Source organism: Gymnogyps californianus, chromosome 15, assembly GCF_018139145.2.
Source record: "Gymnogyps californianus isolate 813 chromosome 15, ASM1813914v2, whole genome shotgun sequence".
NCBI classification, from domain to species: domain Eukaryota; kingdom Metazoa; phylum Chordata; class Aves; order Accipitriformes; family Cathartidae; genus Gymnogyps; species Gymnogyps californianus.
The window spans coordinates 4,336,393-4,349,082 of NC_059485.1; the positions used below are offsets into that span (position 1 = coordinate 4,336,393).

The 12,690-nt window shown below is 39.0% G+C and overlaps 1 protein-coding gene across 2 annotated transcripts in view; it reads left to right on the forward strand.

The window, feature by feature from the left end:
* Window positions 1–12,690, forward strand: part of SMURF1 (SMAD specific E3 ubiquitin protein ligase 1) — a 43,448-nt gene that overhangs the window by 27,276 nt on the left and 3,482 nt on the right. For both annotated transcript variants that reach the window (XM_050905753.1, XM_050905754.1), the window contains exons 2-15: window positions 13–51; window positions 729–837; window positions 1,444–1,577; window positions 1,695–1,760; window positions 2,639–2,714; window positions 3,078–3,316; window positions 4,118–4,202; window positions 6,492–6,638; window positions 7,901–8,105; window positions 8,379–8,482; window positions 9,837–9,951; window positions 10,925–11,103; window positions 11,964–12,101; window positions 12,483–12,603. In XM_050905753.1, coding sequence (XP_050761710.1) covers window positions 13–51; window positions 729–837; window positions 1,444–1,577; window positions 1,695–1,760; window positions 2,639–2,714; window positions 3,078–3,316; window positions 4,118–4,202; window positions 6,492–6,638; window positions 7,901–8,105; window positions 8,379–8,482; window positions 9,837–9,951; window positions 10,925–11,103; window positions 11,964–12,101; window positions 12,483–12,603 — 1,757 coding nt within the window. The remainder of the gene's footprint in view (window positions 1–12; window positions 52–728; window positions 838–1,443; window positions 1,578–1,694; window positions 1,761–2,638; window positions 2,715–3,077; window positions 3,317–4,117; window positions 4,203–6,491; window positions 6,639–7,900; window positions 8,106–8,378; window positions 8,483–9,836; window positions 9,952–10,924; window positions 11,104–11,963; window positions 12,102–12,482; window positions 12,604–12,690) is intronic.

A 12,690-nucleotide genomic window follows, 5' to 3' on the forward strand; every position in this document is an offset into this window, starting at 1 on the left:
TTTGTTTTGCAGTATTATGTGCCAAGAATCTTGCAAAGAAAGATTTCTTCAGTAAGTATGCCCTAATTGTATAACTTTCTGCTCTTGATTAATCAGATTTATTTGTGGATTGTACATTACTGTCGTGGCTCATCTATGTATGTCATTTGTTCTGTGGTTCCATTCTTGCAGTAACATTGCATTACTACATGAGTACACATTACCCTGAATTGTATTTAGATAGCGTAGACTCTAGGGTTGGAAAGACGGAGGACTCTCAAATTCTAGTTGAAAGTCTGGCTGATGAGACCACAAGCAGGTTGCTGCTTACAATTCTGTGTTGGGGGGTACCAAGAGCATCCATCTCAAAGACGGCTCTGTTGTAAAGCGTGCCAAGGGTACGAGTAAAATATCCCAGTGCTGCAGTCTCGATGTTACGTTAAGGACTGAATAAAAATGGCTACTTACCAGTGTGCATGGGTCACTTAAGCACTGTTAAATTAAGCATGTTTAACCTTTTGTTTTCTAAAAACTTTCACAATTTATGGCAGAAAATCAATCTGTATGACAGAAATGTGTTATCTAATTAGGAACTCAATTCTCTATTTTTGGATTTACTAAAATCATTTTAAGGTAATGGCAACTTTCCTTTCTTGGGAGGGGGAGCAAGCAGGAGCTCATGATAGCATTATCTTGGAAGAAACAAACCAGAAAGTATTATGTTTAATAGCACCTTTTCCCTTCCACAGGACTTCCTGACCCATTCGCAAAAATAGTTGTTGATGGGTCAGGTCAGTGCCATTCAACTGACACTGTGAAGAACACATTGGACCCCAAATGGAACCAGCATTACGATCTGTGAGTTGTTCATAAAGTCATAAGTAAAAAATATTCCAGGGATTTATGTAGTAAACGGAATGCGAGGGTTGGCACTGCAGCTTCATTTTGTGTTAGCAAGAAGTCACATTTGCTGAGGAGGACTGATTTTTTGCAACAAGGAATTACCTGTTAATAAAGGAGTGGTACTTTGCTTTTAGGTGTTTGAATTTGGAAATATTTGTGTGTCAGGTACACAGCACAACTGCTTAGAATAAGTTCTACTAGAGCAGTGCAGTCCAGTCTTTACAAAAGATTGTCCTTGTTGTAGTGATTTATTTTCTTCAAATTATTAGAAACATAAATTTTAAAGTTTTGTACGTTAATCAGCTTGTTGCATAGCTCTTAATGAGGCTGTCTAGTTAAATTCATGCTGCAGCAATATCAATTTAACATGCTGTGTGAAATCATAGTGCAGTAATTCATTAATAACACCATTTCAGGCTTAAGCACTTCTGTATTTATAATAAAGCAGCATGACCAATGCACTAAAATGTATCTGAATTTGTACCAAATAAAGCATAAATTCTGTGGAGTAAAAAGAGGTTATTTTTTCTAAAATTACTCTTCTGATATGTATTTTTCTAGATATGTTGGGAAGACAGATTCTATAACCATCAGTGTATGGAACCATAAAAAAATCCACAAGAAACAGGGAGCTGGCTTCCTGGGGTGTGTCCGACTCCTCTCCAATGCCATCAGCAGGCTAAAAGATACTGGATGTAAGAGCAATTCCTACCTGGTGCAATCGAGAGCCTTCGGTGCCTTGTATCTGAGTAGTGAATAGTATTCCCACACCCTCCCAGCGTTTTGTTGATCTTTCCTATTCTCATTTGCAGACCAGCGTTTGGATCTATGCAAACTAAATCCCACAGATACCGATGCTGTACGAGGCCAAATAGTGGGTAAGAATACTCTCAGCTAAACTTTCATCTTCTTGGGTAAATATACTATATGGACAGATGGTGTATGAAAAAAGAAACCTGCAGTCATTATTGCTTCTGTGCCTTTTCTGTGTTGTTTCTTCTGACTTTAATGGGACTAAATTACATAACCTGAAAATTTTCATTGTACTCCTATGTAGGAGTTTGTTTTCTCTCAGTTGATAATGGGAAACAATATTAAAAAGAGGGAGTGCATCTGGCAAGGTTTCTAATGCAGCTCTGGAAGGGTAAATGTTACTGTGAAACTGATTGCATCTGGACCAAGGTGACAGGCAAAGAGAATCTTATATGGAAAAGAGGATCTGAAGGAGTTAAAAGAAATTTTGCAAATTGCTGTTTTAATACCTTCGACTCGTGCAACCCATTTCCACATTTCAACAAGGCAGTGCTAGTTTTATGGCTAATTTACCCCATCTTACCACGTTTTGCTGCCCCCCGCCCAAGCCAAGCTTTTCATTGATACATAAATATATTTGGCAAACCCCAAATTCTCACTGTAATGATGACATCTAGTGGTGAGTAATTCCTTTCCAGCTTACCTTTCTGGATCCTCATGAAACACAGATGTAGAACCTGACATGTTTGATATTTACAGAAATAGACTCAGCTTAAGTTTTGAGGGGGTGATGCCTCTGGTTTCTCTTCTGCCTTTTTAAAAAATCAGTAATGCTTTAGGGTTGTAGAAGGAGTTTTGGTAAGTGGTGTGCTCTTGTGTATAGGATATAGCTTTCCTGAATATTTTACCCTGTATAAATGTGGGGTTTTTGTCTTTATGTTGTTTTTAAGGGAACAGTTGTTCTTTTATTATTAACTTGTGTTTGTTTTTTTTTTAATTTCAGTCAGTTTACAGACACGGGACAGAATAGGCACAGGAGGTTCTGTAGTAGACTGTAGAGGGCTTTTGGAGAATGAAGGGTAAGGATTGTTTTCTTTACACTTAATTAGAAAAATGGTTTATATGTGGAAAGAATGTAATTAACACTATAAATATTAAATATCAGTGTGACTATATATTGTCTGGGAATATGTATCAGGTAATAAGGTTATAGCTGGATTCTTACTTGAAGAAAATAAGCTAAACTGGGTAGGACTTGATATTTTTTGTTACCAGTGCTTCTGGCACTTCCATGAGAAATTTGGGGTATAAAAACATTAAGAAAGTGGCATATCTTGGGTTAAAAGTTGCAGTACTTGAAGTAATGGAGAGAGAGAGAGAAACAGTTATTTCTGCATTCACTTCTCTTGTGATGGAAACTCTTGAAGTTTCCCTATTTTCAGAACGGTTTATGAAGATTCTGGACCGGGAAGGCCGCTGAGCTGTTTTATGGAAGAACCAGCACCGTATACAGACACTACGGGGGCTGCTGGCGGAGGCAACTGTCGCTTCGTGGAGTCCCCCAGTCAAGATCAGAGGCTTCAGGCACAGCGACTTCGGACTCCTGAAGTCAGAGGTCATGTACAGACACCTCAGAACAGACCGCACGGTCACCAGTCGCCTGACCTACCAGAAGGCTACGGTAAGAGTTTTCCAGAACTATAAAATTGAAGTTTTTTTTCAAAAGACTTCAGAGAAAAATTCTCCCATTTTAATATATAGATGTGGTTTACCTGTTAGAACATGCAGCATCCACATGCATCTAATGGTCTGCATTTTGGAAAAGGAACTAAGCAGTGCAGATGGGAGTTTGAGATTGGCTAATTAGCAGTTGGCTACGCCAGGATACACTCAGGGGTTGATGGTAAATTAAACATGAGGTTGTAGTATGATGCTGTTACAGAAAAATCACTGCTAATCTTGGCTGTGTATCTAGGGAGAACGAATGTAAAGAGCTTTTTAAACTAGAGCAGTAGTGCTATTTTTTCCTTCCCCCTTGGCATGTTGTGTAGGTTTGAGCCCACATTTGAGAAAAGATCAGGAAAATATAAAAGCAACAAAGCAGCCAGTAGTACAGAAGATTAGGGAGGATAAGATTAAGGAGAATTTAAATCTTGGAAAAGAGCACACCAAATCTAGGAGTAAAGAAATCCAGTTTGGGGGTTTGGGTTGTCTCAAAATCTAAAAATAAAAATGCAAACTAAAACGTACTGGTGCATGGATTTGTGAGTTTCAAAAAGAAGACTGAAATGTGTAGTCAAGTAAATTTGTGAAGACAGTGTTTAAGGACAAAGCAGTCCATGCTGCAAGAGATCAGGGGATGGCTCAAGTACTTTCTCCTAGCTCTGACAGAAGGATAATATGCTAATGGCTTTGAACAAACTGTTTATTCTGATTTTTTTCAGATTTGTAATTAAGAATACTCTTTCTTCCCTTTTCATAGAACAAAGAACAACGGTACAGGGACAGGTTTATTTTTTGCACACACAGACTGGAGTTAGCACATGGCATGACCCTAGGATACCAAGGTATGTATTTATAGTTACAAAGTCAGGTTTTTTTGGTGTGTGTGTGTCTTTGGCAGTAAACTGAATCTTTAAGAGCAAAAAACTATGAAATGGCCTGTCTAAAGGGAGAGCTATGAGCAGAGGAATAATTTTGGATCTTTCTAGTTACCTTTTCACCAAACATTAAGGATTGCTCTTTTTGAAAGAAAGAATTATCTACTTGTGAATCATGTAAAACAAAAGGGAAAAAAAATACGTAGTCCTTCAGAAATTCCCATTTGACAAATTCTTCCTAAAATGTCAATGTGACTTTGTTTTTTGGTGAAGCTACAGATTTCTGAATCTTACCTAAATTTTTTTTTTGTATGAAAAGCGTTTGGCCTGCAAATTGAAGAAAAGTGGCTACTTTCTTAAAGCCATTGTTTCTTGAGTATTGAACTTGTAACTTTTGCTCTAATAGTGCTCGCTCATGTATAACTGAAGCAGAGATTACTTGTCATCTTTAAACTTGAAGTGGTGTTGGGTTTTTTTTATGCTTTAGACCAATGATTTGCAGCTAGAAAATTTGAATCCTCCACATGATTAATTTAGTAAAGCCTCTTTAAACCTTAACCTACAGTTAATCCAGGTCTTTGTGACTAAGGTCTGGCGCTATTCCTTGAGGAGCTCTGAATCTGGGCTGTTTCGCTGGACCACCTGCACACCAGATTCAAGAGTGAAACACGAAGTTTGTAACTCCTTCAGCTGCGCGCTGGCTGGATAATACATGAATGTGATACAGGATATTAGAAAAATGATATAAAGTAGTGTAGGCAAAAGTGTTGATAAAACCACAGTATATGGAAGGATATGAAAAATAAAGTTGAGAGAGAGAAAATAGCTGATAGATTAGCTGCTGTCATTGGAAGAAGAAATGACAATGCTCATTCTTCGTGTCACTCGTGTCAGGCTTGTGTGCCCAAAGCCTTGTCTCTTCTTCAAGTGATGCTGGTTGGCCCAATGAAAGGTATTGCGTCTTCTCTCAACAAATCTTAGAGCCAGGTTTTCAGGACCAGCAGTGTAAGTGGACACAACAGTGTCTTGTGAGTCACAGGTCATTCTTATTTTAAAGGTGGCTTTCATACTACCGACTCGCAGTGCAAAAACCTAACCTTGGCATTTAGCACAGATGTAGGTTAAAACTTGATGTAATCAGATCTCTACAGTACTTTGAGATGCACAGCTGATTGAAACAAATGGTTACAACCATAATCTTCCTTAAGGAGCCTAACAAAGGCTTGTCTGTCTGCCTGCGTATCCCCTGCTGGCTTATACTCACTGTGACACTAATGAAGCCTTTGGTGTACAAAGTGTTTCTACCATTCTAAAGCTTGTCAGTTTACTCATTTACACTGATGTTGCATGGTTAGATTTAGGTAAGGAAATATATAGAGTGGTGTCTTCAACCCTGGATAATAGATGAATCCATGCCAGCTTTACTTAACAATAGCTTTTCTGTCTAAAAATAATCTTCAGGTTTCCTTCCTTCCTTTTCTTGCCACTCTTAGAGTTTTCCTCTATTAGGTGGCTGGGGCCTTAAGTGTTTTCAGTTTTCTAGGTGTAAATACATCCTACATATTGAATTCAAACACTACCTGGAAGTCGGTGACTACCTTTAGCAGCACTTAGAATGATATCCGAAATTTATTTAGGATGAAAGGGGTGAATGTGTTGGTAAAGCCTTACTCTCAATGATTTATCAGTCAAATAGTTAGGATTCTAACCTTGTGTAATTAAAGAGGTGATTTTTTTTTTTTTAGGTGATCTTAGTATTTGGCTGCCTTAGCCTCTTAACTTATTGGGTGTTTGGAGACAGTGGTTGGTGCAGAGGCCTTTGGTTAATTGTTTGGCTTTCTGCACGTGGATCACATTAGTGTTAATGGGAATTCTTCTGTGAGATTTTTGCTATGAAAAAATGTCTCTTCCTCCTTTTACAGCCCTCAGAAGTCCTGTCATCACCTAAATGATGATGCTGCATATTGAAGTTACTTTTAAGCTGTATAGCTTTGTTACTTTCAAAGCCTTTCAAAGACAGAAGGTGTTTTGCTGATTTACCTTTCTACCCGTGTACCATGCATACACAGGGAGTTGCACTGCTTAGATCGAGGATTCTAAAAAGACAGCATTAAAATAGCTATTCTGTCCTTCCTAAGACTTTCATAGCGTAGAATCACTGAGCACCGAACTCATTCTCCCCCTCTCCCCTGAATGTAAATTGGTTTCATCTTAACTTCAGAAGTGCTTTAACATTTTGTTTGCTTTTCTCCTTAGAGACCTTAACAGTGTGAATTGCGATGAACTAGGACCTTTGCCTCCAGGTTGGGAAGTTAGAAGTACAGTTTCAGGAAGAATATATTTTGTAGATCATAACAACAGAACCACACAATTCACAGATCCACGACTACATCACATCATGAAGTAAGAACCTTGCCTGATAAATAATTCATGTCACGTTTGGATTCTTAAACCTTTTGGTTTTGTCCAATTTTAACTACAGTCTGGGAGTCGCAAGGGGCTGAAAAACTGCATGATAACGATAGTGGGGAACAGATGCAACCAGTGCTCTAGTCAGGGTCTGAGCATTCGTTCTCACTGCTGGTTTTATCTAAGCTTTTTGCAGAGACTCTTCAAAAATGTTTTTACTATGCTTTGCAGTCCTCAGGTTTAAGGGAGGGCTTGCTTATTTTGGCACAACACTAATCTCTTTAAGCTGGTTTGACAAAATTGCCCCAAGCTGTGCTGGAGTGAATATGCAGTTCTGGAAATGCTGGGGCGTGGGGTAGAGGGTCTGCCAGGCAGTTCCACAGCAGTCAGCTCATGCCTGTCTGGATTAGCAGTTCTAGCTCTGTGCTAGCTATGCTAGACTTGAACTGGCTTCGTGCTCCTTTGAGCTCCAGACAACAGGAATATAAAGCCAGCTGGAGTCTGGTCGCCTGGTGCTGTGCACAGCCAGTTTGAGTTTAGCAGGATTTAATAAGCTCAAGCTCTGCATCATGCAAAGGCAGCTGAACTGTTACAGAACTGACCCTGGAAGCGGCCTGGCAGTGCTTGCTGTGCCCAAGATCAGACTTTTTTCTGTATCTGAGTTGTCAGTGCTTGAAACCAGCTGGGGAATCTCTGTATCTAAAAAATAATTGCTCCACAACCCAAATAAAGCACTGATGGATAAGGATAGTTGAATGTATGAAGCTGCAACTATTTGGGACAAGTACATCTTACTCTATTAATAACCATAGATGCAGTACTTCTACTGTGTCAAGAATCCCAGCCTTATTTTGCGTGGAGCTGGAAAAAAATTCATTGCAGTTGTTAGATAGTTCCATTTATAAAGCTGTTTGTTCCATTAGAGGCCTCTTTTCGTGTTGTACTCTTGAAAATTGTCTCCATATGGGAGAAATACCACACAAACTTTTTAATTACTGCTCAGTCAGCATTCAGTGATCATGCTCCACAGCCTTCCACAATGTATTGCCATATAAAAACTGAGCTGAAAAATGCTGAAACTCTTTATTGTAAATATCTGTATTCCTTACGTCCCTGAACGTAGGTGAAGTTACCCAGCTGAATACACATTTCGCTCCAGGTTCCTCTTAGAGAAGCTTAATCAGTTCTTCCATCATTGTTTTACATATTCCTTGTTGTTATGCTTCTAGAATAAATATTTTACTTTTCTTTCAAAGCCATCAATGCCAGCTAAAAGAGCCCAGCCAGCAGCCTCTGCCAGCTCCAAATGAGGGCTCACTAGAAGACGGTGAGGAGTTGCCTGCGCAGAGATATGAACGAGACTTGGTACAAAAGTTGAAAGTTCTTAGACATGAGCTCTCTCTTCAGCAACCACAGGCTGGTCACTGTCGCATTGAAGTATCCAGAGAGGAAATATTTGAGGTATTTGATTGAGTTTTTACTACTAATAGCGGCTTTTGTCACTCAAGAGTTAAGTAAAACTGATCTTTGATTATAGCAAGTTTGCTTCACGAGAGAGGTAGCGAATACCACCAAGTGTTACAGAGTTGTCATTGGGATTTGCTTCAGATTAGCACTTTAACAGAATAATGTTTTCTGTAGTTGAGTAACAATCTATATATTACAGTAATGCATCTTAGTAGACTTAATTATAGGAAGGGAATAAAGTATCTAATTCTAAAAATACACATATAGGAATCCTACCGTCAGATAATGAAGATGAGGCCAAAGGACTTGAAAAAGAGGCTTATGGTGAAATTTCGAGGAGAGGAAGGCCTGGATTATGGAGGAGTAGCAAGGTGAGATTTGGGGGGTTCTCTAACACTTTTTAAATTGTCCTTAAAGTGACCCGTGGCTGATACCATTCCCTTTCAAATTATCGGTTAATGATATATATATAAGTTATTTGTGATCTAGCTTATAGGTAGTGGTCATAGCTTCAGTCTTCATATCATGGTAGACTGGAAAGTGTAAGCATGTGATTTAACAGTTGTCCCACAGCCCTCCTGGTGTCAAAGGCTCGTACTAAATGACTTGATATGCCTTGTATTTGGGAACATTACTGGAATTAACGCCAGATTGAGGTGTTTCTGTTTCCCCTCTTCTCCGTAGGTACTCTGTTGTCATCACCATTACCCAGTGAGTGTGAAAGGCTTGTTTAGGATAGGCTATTGATCTTACAGGAGAAAGTGCTGATCCCAGCAACAGGCTCCAGGTTCATAAGTGAAAGTGTGATCAGCTCAAATTATGAGGTCTTTCAAGAAGCATATAGACTCTGAAGTAAAATCCAAATCACAGTAAAGGTTTTGTTAAATACACCTGCCTGATTTCCAGCAGATTGTAAGACGATAGGGGTTCCTTTTTGTTACGTCTCGACCACGTTCAGGAGAGTCCTCTGATCTGTTGGAGCAGGAATGGAGATGAACTAATCCTAAACAAAGGCTAAAATTTTAGAGAGGACTTGCCTCCCTCTTAAAAATAATAATAATTCCCTGTGAGTCACATCAGATCTGAAGTTCTAGAGCTGATTGTAGCATCACCAAAATGCTCATTTTTGCGGTGGCTCAGATGCATTGTGTAAATTCACTGAGAAATTTCTCAAATCCACAAAGGCTGCATCACCCACTTAGGTGTCTTTCAGTAACCCATCGCTGGACGAAGGAAAGGAGTTGGAACATTCTGAGTTGCCTTACCCGACGCAACCTTGAGTGTCTGCACTGTTGCCCTGATGGGGCAGTGATTGAGCTGATTTTAAACAACAGATTTTTTTGAATATTTCTTTATACTATACAAGTTGCAGAGGAGCAGATCTCTTAGTCTCCAAATATCTGAACTCAGTACAAAGTCAAGATTTTTTTGGGAGTGGGTCTTGTTCAGACTCAATTTGTTGGTGGCGTTGTCTAACAGTTTGCTATAGCTTCTCTAATTGATGTTAATCCCTTTAGTACTTCTAAACTAAAACAAGTCTACCTGTGAGTGGAGTAAGACACTTTAAGGGTTTTTAAGCATACCTTTTTGGTCTGCAAATGAAGGGCAGTACAAGGTGATCTGATTTTGAAATAAGCATTTCATAACTGATGATTCACAATACTTGTGTTGTCTGAAACTTAAGTGGAGGTTGCACCCTTCTAAAACTTTTTTTTTTTGGGGCAGAGAATGGTTGTATTTACTGTGCCATGAAATGTTGAATCCCTATTATGGACTCTTCCAGTACTCCACAGATAATATTTACATGCTGCAAATCAATCCAGACTCTTCTATCAATCCTGTAAGTATTAACTTCTGAGCGACATACCTACTTTAACAGATGTCCCCTGCAGTTTTTTCTTACAACTGTTCTTCCATGACAAGAGTGTAAACTGAAGGGTAAAGCAGAATAAGAATGTGTTAGAGTCTTATATTGATATAGTATGAAGCAGAGGGGTTTTGTTCAGAAATTAAAAACATGACGGAAGAGGTATCCTTTGATAAGTATCTGATTTCTTTGAGACTCCTCAATGCTGATAGGGATGCACGGCGATTCTGAGAAGGTATATGTAGGTGAAATTCATGTTCGCTGTGAATGCAGGCGGTTGTGTAAACAGCATTGCATTCTAAGCAGTGTTCACCCCATGACTGTAGGGGCTTGTACGCCTTGCTGCCCTTTCTCAATAAGCTGCTGTGCTTGCTCTTTTTTCTTACTGGAGGATTTGTATTGATGCAGACCCTAAAAGCAGCAGCAATTCTCTATTAGTACAGGGGAATTTTTCCTGACATGACATTTCCTGACATTTGCTCTCTAAGATGGGGAAGGTAGATTGGAAGAATCTCAACTGTAGGATTATGCCTCAGTTTTCAAAAGTCAGTTTAGAAGCGACATGAAGGAAACAAGCACATGGCCTGCTTCCTCAAGAGCAAAAAGATTTTGATGGTTAAACAAAGAATAAACTAATTTGTTTGGAATTGTCATATCTTCTTGGGATTCTGGGGGTTTCATGGGGATTTTTTTTTTCTGAGTTTTGCCCTGTGAGAGGTCTAGAGGACTTGTATCCAATTTATTAGTCAGGTAATGCACAGAGACTTGAGGTGTTTAATCATTAAATGCTTCTGTTCTTGGTTATGTTACGAGCAAAAATGGTGGCTCCTCTTGCCCAGAGGGTTGCAGGTAACTTGCACTGAACATACAACTGATGGCACAGATATAACCACAAGATGTCAGTGTCTTCCCGCTGCCTGATTTTTCTTCTCCTCTCTCCCTGCAGGACCATTTGTCTTATTTCCATTTTGTTGGTCGGATAATGGGTTTGGCTGTGTTCCATGGACACTATATCAATGGGGGTTTCACGGTTCCCTTTTACAAACAGCTGCTGGGGAAGCCCATTCAGCTCTCCGATCTGGAATCTGTTGACCCAGAATTACACAAAAGTTTAGTCTGGATCTTGTAAGTACTGTATTTATCAATTGTCTCGTTGTAGAGAAGATAGGGTAGAGTATATTGGCAATAGTGAGATAACACTTGACAGAAAATGTTTGTAAAAATCTTGTAATGGTGGAGATCTGTACAAAATTATTAAACTACTGTTTCTATGTCAAAAAGCTGAAGGTACTTGAGGAAAAGTTCTCATTGCAAACTCTGTGTTAGCTGTCTTGCAGCGAAGTAGATACTAAATCATTAAACGTTGCATGGGTATGGTAGAATATCACAGTATCAAAATCCAAGCTCAGCACAGAGTTCTGAGGGGAAGTACAGGCTTGTTCAAAAGAAAACCAACTTTGATTAAGATGGAAATAAATGGAAGTAATTTGGGCTTCTGCATGCTTACAGTTCAGAACAAAATCCAACATTCAGTGTAGCTTTGGGACTCTTCAGCACTGCTTTGCATTATCTCGATTTCTTTTCCTAAATGCTGTTTTGAATGTTCTGTTTAAAGTTACTGATGTTGAAGTTCACTGCATGTGATCTCTTCCATGCTTCACACTGATACATGACAGCAGATCAGATTATTGCTGTGTATATATACGTCTGTGTGTGTTTTTGTGTCTATAGGGGTTTATTCATTATCCTGAGTACTGCTAGAATTAGATGGATGACCCATATCTGATCAGGCTGTTCAACATGCATTAAGCTATATAGAAATTGGTGATTGTGGCAGTATTCCTCTAGTGGTGTGAAATGCAGATGGCTAGTTACTAGGTTTATCCTGAAGGCTAAGTGTTCAAATAACAAACTGTCAGCATCACCACTGAGAGTTATCAAAATATCAAAAATACTAGGTTTACCCTCTGTCTTTCCATTGCCAGAGAGAACGATATCACCCCAGTTCTGGACCATACATTTTGTGTGGAACACAATGCTTTTGGGCGGATTTTACAGCATGAACTCAAACCAAATGGCAGGAATATTCCAGTGACAGAAGAGAACAAGAAAGAATATGTCAGGTATTGCAGAACAAAAATATATCCTGCAAATGTAGTGGAAAGAAGGTAGTAAATGGATGAATTCTTTTTATATAGTGAAACTAATGAAATAAGTATTATGAGGGGAAATACCTGACTCATTAATGACAGAGTGTTTTCACACAATGCGCTATTGTAAGACCTGGGAAGATGAAGCTGTGAATTGTTACTTTGGTTTTTCTGTTGATGGTGCAATAATTAATTGTTGATGGAAAAAGGAACTGATAAGCACTTCTTTCATAATACAAAATGTGTGTATTAAAACAAGTTCCTCTGTGAAGCGAGCATTTTCCAGCTCTGCTATATAAAAAAACCAGTCCTATCTAGCTCATCATCCCTGACTTTTTCTTCCCCCCCCCCCAGGTTGTATGTAAACTGGCGATTTATGAGAGGAATAGAGGCACAGTTCCTGGCTCTGCAGAAAGGTTTTAATGAACTTATTCCTCAACATCTCCTTAAGCCTTTCGACCAGAAGGAACTTGAGGTATATGTTTTATCCACACGGAATATTGTTTTGTAATTTGTTTGGTCCACAATCAAGCACTGATTTTAAAAAAACAAAACAAACAAA